This window comes from Metarhizium robertsii (assembly GCF_000187425.2).
Source record: "Metarhizium robertsii ARSEF 23 chromosome Unknown MAA_Scf_8, whole genome shotgun sequence".
Lineage (NCBI taxonomy): Eukaryota > Fungi > Ascomycota > Sordariomycetes > Hypocreales > Clavicipitaceae > Metarhizium > Metarhizium robertsii.
Genome location: NW_011942226.1, coordinates 353,504 through 360,999, shown reverse-complemented (window position 1 = coordinate 360,999; position 7,496 = coordinate 353,504). Strand labels below are relative to the sequence as shown.

Genomic DNA, 7,496 nt, shown 5'->3' with positions numbered 1-7,496 from the left:
CACGCCTGTCGTATTCCCAGCATTTAGGACTTCAGAAGGTCTACCTGGCCCTTGCTGGGCTGAGATGCCAATTTGGCCACCAGTTTGTGTGATGGTTTCTCGAGTAGCTTTATGCACTCTCCTAGCAAGAGTTGGCTTATTGAGACTTCCTGGCGGTCGACCTCGCCTTCGCCCACTTGGTTGATTATCAGATCGGCTACTTGATGTAATAGCTAGGCTTTCTGGGATAATCTGCGCTGTATTCTTTGGCCTTCCACGTAGTGCAGTGGCAATTTTCGGGTCAAGAATTCGTCGGTATGGATCTTGAGATGCCGATTCCCGTAGTCGCCAGCGTGGGTGGACCTCCCATTTAGTGAAACGTGTGTCAGAATCTAGCTTTGCGTAGACTTTATGATAGCATGGGATTCCCAGCTCAATAGAGACCGTACAGTCGTCGTCGCAAAGTCCAATAGAGTCGGGGAAGGGATTCTTCCCCGTCGGCAGAAATTTGCGAGCAATACAGTATTGCTTGTTGATTAACCCAAGTCCTTTCGATGACATGGTTGTTCGTAGTTCACCAAGATAGTTTCCCATCGAACCTAGGTATTGTGGAGCAGTGAGGACATCATCCTGTCCACAGGCATCCCTAAAGGCACGTTCTTGGTCATGTATCATATCCTGCATTGCCTCGACGAGTCGGTAGAGGTGGCTCATGCCATTTAATAGATAGCTTTTGATATTATTGTTGCTTGCTTCTGTGCCGGACGTAACTCGGATTCCGAAGTTACGATAACGACGGATAAAGCAACGTGCCCATTGAGCACTAACAGGCATATAAGTCGAGTAGAGGTATTGTAAGATCGCTCGTTGGTCGTCGAACTCTTTACAAAGACCTCTCCATGCCTGCTCAAACGCTTCCTCAGTCTCGGCATAGAGAACCTTTTTCCACGTTAAAACAACGCCTTGGTAAGTATGAGGAATCTTATCACTACTCGACCGATCTTCGATCAGATGCTTATCTGTAGTGCTCAACCCGCCATCCGCCTGTGAGGGAATGCCTTCACTGTCACTAGCGCTAGGGCTAGTAGTACTGTCCTCACGTTGGCCCGTCCACCTAGTCTTCGATTTAAGCAAAACGTTTGAAAGGATATGATGAATACAAAGCTGTTGCTGTGCATTTGGAAACTGATCATTAAGGGCAGCTTTCATAGCCTTGTCGAAGTCTGTGATGATGACATCTGGTTCCCTGATTGAGTGTTTTGTAATGAGCTCGCGAACACTCTCTGCAAGGAATTGGAACCCCTCCCTCCTCTCGTTATCTATTAAGCCAAATGCAGCATTGAACACAGTTCCAAGACAGGTTTGGCCAGTAGCCTGGAATAAAGGAAGCTTGAAGCGATTAGAGTTATATGTGTTATCAAAGCTAATCACCTCGGGGAAGCGCTTCCACATCTGTAGACAGTACGGAAAGGTCCAGACAAGACCAAGTAGTCTATCTGGATCATCATCGGCCCATTTCGCGATGTATGGGATCTTCTTCTCATCAAAGAGTTTGATCAATGCCGCAGTAGGTGTATAGCCATTAAGCTTCTCTCGGTTAATGAACGAACGGGCATTATAGATATCCTTCCGCAGGAGTGTTGTATCGGGGAATTGCTCCTCAACGATAGCAGCTACATCACTGGCTCGAATACCCGCGCGACGGCTTGCTGACTCGATGGTTGCTTTAACTGGTGTAGTAAGGCGGCGGTGGGAAACATGCGCAGATGGCGTAATACTCCGTTCATGGTTATGCTGGTGATGTTACCCGCGCGACGGCTTGCTGACTCGATGGTTGCTTTAACTGGTGTAGTAAGGCGGCGGTGGGAAACATGCGCACATGGCGTAATACTCCGTTCATGGTTATGCTGGTGATGTTTCGGGTCTCTATGTTGTCGAAGAAGCCACTTGCCTTCCTCTAGGGCTTCAGCAATTATCATCCATTTGCAATCACACTTCCGAGACCTTCGGGTTCGAAGACCAGAACCCCCCGAGGCCCGAGATTGTCCAAACCGGTCGCATTGAATGGAGTACCTAATCAACCGCCCCTTATAGGAATATTTATTCCGCCGAATAATACCAAATCCGTTCTCCTTTGCAAATGCGTTAGTTGTCTTAAAAAGAACTTCGGCCGAGGGCGCTGGGTCGCCAGGGATTATTGGGTTCGGAATTGGCTCCGGGGCGGGAGATAGAGACTGTCGCATAGGCGAGGAACTAATATTTTCGGGCGTCGGTGATATTCGAGGAGGTTGTGTGGGTGACCTACGAGGTGGAGAGTACGGTGGAGGAGAGTCATATGCTTCGAAACTTAATGGTGACCATCCCCATCTCTCTCGCCAAGCTTGTACACGTTCGTATGATCGAGCAAGGTCTACAGTTAGCCTTCGACCTTCGCCGGTAACCTCTCGTACTATGCGCATTGCGGACTCGAACTCGGCTCTTGTCCTTGTTGGGAGATGCTGGGCGGATGGGGGTGATTCGGGAGGTTCAGAGGCGAATGGATCAAATTCTGGGCCTGGTATAAGCGCTCTGACTCGCTGGCTCCTCCGTCTTTTTCCACGGAAGAAGTCATTTTGAAGATATATCTCATAGTCAGATCGAAGGCCCCATGCAGGCTCATGGCGGCCCTGTGAACCATGGGGGTGTGGGAGACTTGAAAGTGTTTGCGGGAAAGAGGCGAACAGGTTATCGAGTGCATTTTCGTCCCCGAGGCCGTAGAACTGACCGATACTCGTAGCAGAGCTACTCGCGGATTGTGGTCGGTCTTCAACTGTGGAAGGACTAGATCTGCGTCGCCGACTGGATTTGTGTCGCTTTCCTCTTTGTGATTGATCACTGGGACTAGGGCTCCGCGACCTGCGAGGAGGTGTGCGAGGCAAAGACATTGACATTGTGAACGCGTTCTTACACGTCTTGAGAAGAGAACAAGATTGTAGTGAAAGAATTGGTCGCTGTCTCTACAGCATAGGGTGCCGTATTTATGGTTTATTAAAAGCTACGAAAATGAAGAAAAGCAAGGTCGAGGGGTCGCCCGGACTGCGCGACCACTGGGTTGCTGCGTAGTAGCTTAGCCGAAATGAAGTAATTACACAGAAGCAAGGTTAAAATGGCCCAGGTACTCGCGGCTGAGGTGGCAGAATCCAGCGTCGTTAACAGAGACAATGCGACCAATCAGAAGTGGTAAAAGTCATGCCCGTGTAAGAGTCATGCCCGTGTAGCCAAAGTGTCATGCCCGTGTAGCAATTCCCTATGTTATATATGCCTTTTGCAACTTTGTCGTTTCAAGCTTGAGGGCGGCCACAGAAATTCGCAAGTTGCTGGTCCCCTGACATTTCGTTGGCGCTGGGTCGTAGAGTTGAAGCTGCAGTTTGCGGTCTAGTTTGGCAGTTAATGTAGCGCTAGATGAATAATAATTAGCACCAAGACGGCTTACTAGAAGAAAATTTGATTCGATGTAACTGAGACTCACAAGATCGCTGTGCGGCTCAGAACCACCCCAAGAAGCGTCCTTGTCAGACAATTTGCATCCAAAACACTAAATGTTTTCGCCGTGTTAGCCTTAATCAATGCTTTCTTTTTTTCTTTTTCTTTTTTTAAAGAAAAATCCAGGCAGGACACCCACCTCAACACCGTATTCCTCGCAGACCTGGTCAAGGTCCTTAATACTCCGAATCTTAGGCGGAGATTTCTGTAACCTCTCTTTACAATTTTCAATATCTTGCTCCTTCTGCTTATATTGCTCAACCATTTCGTATACGATTTCTAAGTTGGGATCGGCCTCGTCAGAGCACAACTCATATATTAGCTTCCCTGTATGCGCGGCTTTGCAATTAAACTCTGTTCCCTGGAGGTAATATTAGCACATGACTTGATATTAGACAAGACAGAGCTATTACATTTTGACTGCATGCCATTTCAAGATTTATCCGTACATTCGTCGCCACAAGATTCTTCACTGTCTATTACCGGTAGCGTTAGCTCAATGCTGAAAAGTTAAAATTGCGCAGTTGCTACCGTTCAAAAGACTACTTACATCTCCGTCCTGGTTTAGGTTTTTCCGGGCAACACACGCAATGATCCAATCAGTGTCTTCGGGGTTGTCCAGTCTACCCCCGGTCCAGGTAGCATGATCCATAACACACCAACTCGTGAGCCGACGGTTTTTCTCAGGATCAATGTCTAATTGGGTTTCAATAATAGTCGGAAATTCTGTGGGTGACTGTGAAACAATCTTTTAGCCACTGCTTAAACTTTATCTCCCGGTGTGGGGTGGGGCAATTGGAATTAATCCGTACCTTTCCAAACATGGGCGAAAAAGTGCAGAGATCGACCTCTGTCTTGAGCGTTTCAAAGTCGCCAGGGACTTCTCCTTTGCCCAGGTGGTCTTGGATGCATTTTGCTGCAGGAACTCGGCATTTTTGATTGACTTTTCGCTCCGAGTTGCCTCGTCCGGTCTCGTACCACTCGCAGACCTCTTCAACAGTAAGATTTTTCTATGTGCATGGCCATATTAGCGAACGCACCCCTAAGGAAGGGTGAATTTTTCTAGCGGCCACAAACATGTCCTTGTTGGGCGGATTGGACGTAGCCGGCGGCAGTCACGCCGGCAAATGCCGCCACAATAATAGTACGGGGCTTCATTTTTTTAGTCTATCTGGGTTAGAAACGGCCTTGTAAGTGCAGAAGATAGATCTATGTATTGAAGAATGTCAAATAGGGAGCAAAGTATTGAATGATGTAAAGGAGAGCGATGCGTTACAGCATGTAAAAGAAAGAACAACCAGACTACTTAAGTAGGTGCATGCGGGCTTACCCGTGATCGGGGGTGGGTGAGTCTGACCTTAATGTCGAATAATTCACCCCACTCAGCCCGCAGACCAAGAACTAATAAATAGAATGCGGACACGTCACCCTCGGTATGTGACGAGTCAGCGGAATGTCGAGGCATTTTTAGGGAATTTCTAGGCGGGCATGACACCTTGGCTACACGGGCATGAGTTTTACGGCTTCTGATTCGCCCAAATAATTTTTGTTAAAATCCACTGCATTCTGCGGCCTGCCACGTCCACCACAAGTACCTTGGCCACAGCTCACTGCATATGGCAACCAAGAACAGCCTGTTGTGTCAGCACAATAAGATGGTTCCATCCATCTTGTCTCTGCCCTTGCAATAACTTTTAGCGGTAGTGCCACGAGTGAGTACATTCCTCCTTGATGAGGTTGGAATGAACAGGCAGCTGCATAATACATAGCAGTTACTGACTAATAGAATACGATTGTGATTTAGAACGCGAGCTTCTTAAGTAATACGGGAGCAATTGCTTCCAAGACCGTGCGCGAACCGGCGACAACGGACAAGAATACGTTGAATCAGAGCTGTCAAGGAAGCTCACGATACCGCCTTTGCAAGCAAGTACCCGTGGATCAGCAGAATTTGGGCGAATCAGATCGGGAGTGGTAAAGGTCATGCCCGTGTAACCAAAATGTCATGCCCATCTTGTAATTCCCCATTTTTAACTGTAATAAATACGGAGACAATGCTGGCGCTGGTGGAGAAGTCACTTAAACGATTCAGCTTCGTCTCATGGGCTAATCGTGCCACGCCCCACTCTTTTGGGTCTTTGCTTGACCCAAAAAAATGGGGTGTGGCACGATTCGCCCGTCCTGCTAAAGCAACATCTTGGCAGCATTCGGCCCAGCAGACAGTGCCACGAGCTATCAGAGGAAGTGGCTTAATTTGCTGGCCTGCACCGTCCTTCGACGTTGCTCGTGAGTTCCTGTCAGAAATACGGTGGCACAAGACCATAGCGAAAACTCTGATTTTGCAAAAGTAAGATTAAGTTGATTGTTATTGTTCCAAGAATGAACAGCTGGTTTTCATATACTGAACTAACCTTCGTTCTGTGACGGAGGTTAACAAGCCACAATCTGGCAGCTTGCGAGTTCCAAATAAAGTGCGGCGTGGCACGAGTAGACCATGGTCTCCAGAAATTGTCAGGCCAAACCAAGGCTTGGCGGTTTAGACCAGACCAAGGCCAAGTCAGACCAGGCCATGCCGATCACTGTATGAGAAACGGGCTGTTCATTCTTTGGAGAAGAAAAAATTTAACTCGATCTTACTTTGAAAAAAATACTCGGTCTTCGCTGGGATCTTGTGCCACTGTGACGGTACAAGGGCACGAGCAAGGTCGAGTGCGACTTGGATAAAGCGATTGTTCACAAGGAGAGTAAGAGCTTCCGAAGGAAGCTCTGACTCGAGCTATCTAAGTTCTAAAATGGAGCCTTTCCCTTACAGCCACCGTATTTCTGACAGTATGCTGGCAAGTGTAAAGGAGAAGGCCTCCAGTTTCGATCCTTCTTGCGCCGAATGTGGCAGCTGCATTGTTCCTCCAACACCGACCCTCCTACACTGACCACTAAATTGCGGGCCAAGCCATGTACTGCAGCGTGGACTCTCCACCCCGCAGTGGCCTGTTCATGTGGTGTTTTCTCGGCCACTATCTCGACTGTCGAAGCTCATTGTGGAGTCAGGACATGGACCGGGTTGTGGCCACCAAGTGGCAGGCGACTTTCCGTTTCCGTCAAAACTGCCCGAAAAGGAAGATTCGTCGCTGTCCCCAAGTTCCGATTGGTCCATTGTCCGCCCTGTCGAGAATACCGGGTACCGTTTCTTGAGACACTCTGCTCCCACTTTGATTGGACTTCGCTACATTCCACACGGAGAAATGCCGAATGCCGCAGCCACAAGCCGCTACATGTGAAGGCTTGGCAGTCTCCTGTCATGAATAGTCACCACCGCAGCCACAAGCCGCTACATGTAAAGGCTCGGCAGCCTCCTGTCATGCATAGTCACCGCCGGCATCACTGAGCCTCTTTACAGTTTAGGCAATAGGTCAGCCATGCAGGGCTGCTGAAATTACGACTGTTAGTGCTCACCCCACTTTCGTGTTAACCAGGGAATTTGGGCAATTTACGCTCACATAAACAGCCATGATGAGATTTCGCTTGGACGACAGCACCTAATACTCGAGTTCAGGGCCTTCAATCTACACATTCATGCTTTATTGTAAGCCCATGGCCTGAAACTCTAGTTATATTATGCTTGCCCAATTCTCCACACTTCTTTCCGAGGCTGTGCGCATTCAAAACGGACCCCCACGGATTGCCTCTGCTACCAAGATGCTGGACCTGTGAATGGGAAGCTTCTGATAAGCAAGGTCTTTTCTCCGTAATTGCACAGCCTAACATCTCCTTGCGTCGTCCTGCACCTCGGCCGCCCTAGCTAATCCCCAAGAAAGCACTGCCCTTTCGATTCCTTTGACAGGAGAGTGGGATCAATGCATAACTTGGCAACCTATTTTCACCGTCGCACACTTAGATTGATACAACCAAGTTCCGTATATGATTTAATGAGGTGTATGCAGACCTGCGTATATCGATATCCACCGAAATTCCGGCCCTTATATCGATATCCAGAT

The 7,496-nt window shown here is 48.4% G+C and overlaps 1 protein-coding gene across 1 annotated transcript; it reads right to left on the bottom strand.

The window, feature by feature from the left end:
- Positions 1-23: 23 nt before the first annotated feature.
- On the bottom strand, positions 24-2,909 carry MAA_00919 (transposase; the record flags this gene model as incomplete). The annotated part of the gene is made up of 3 exons (XM_007818917.2): positions 24-121; positions 177-1,703; positions 1,859-2,909. The coding sequence occupies 3 exons, from the start codon at positions 2,907-2,909 to the stop codon at positions 24-26; spliced, it is 2,676 nt and encodes an 891-aa protein (XP_007817108.2).
- Positions 2,910-7,496: the final 4,587 nt, after the last annotated feature.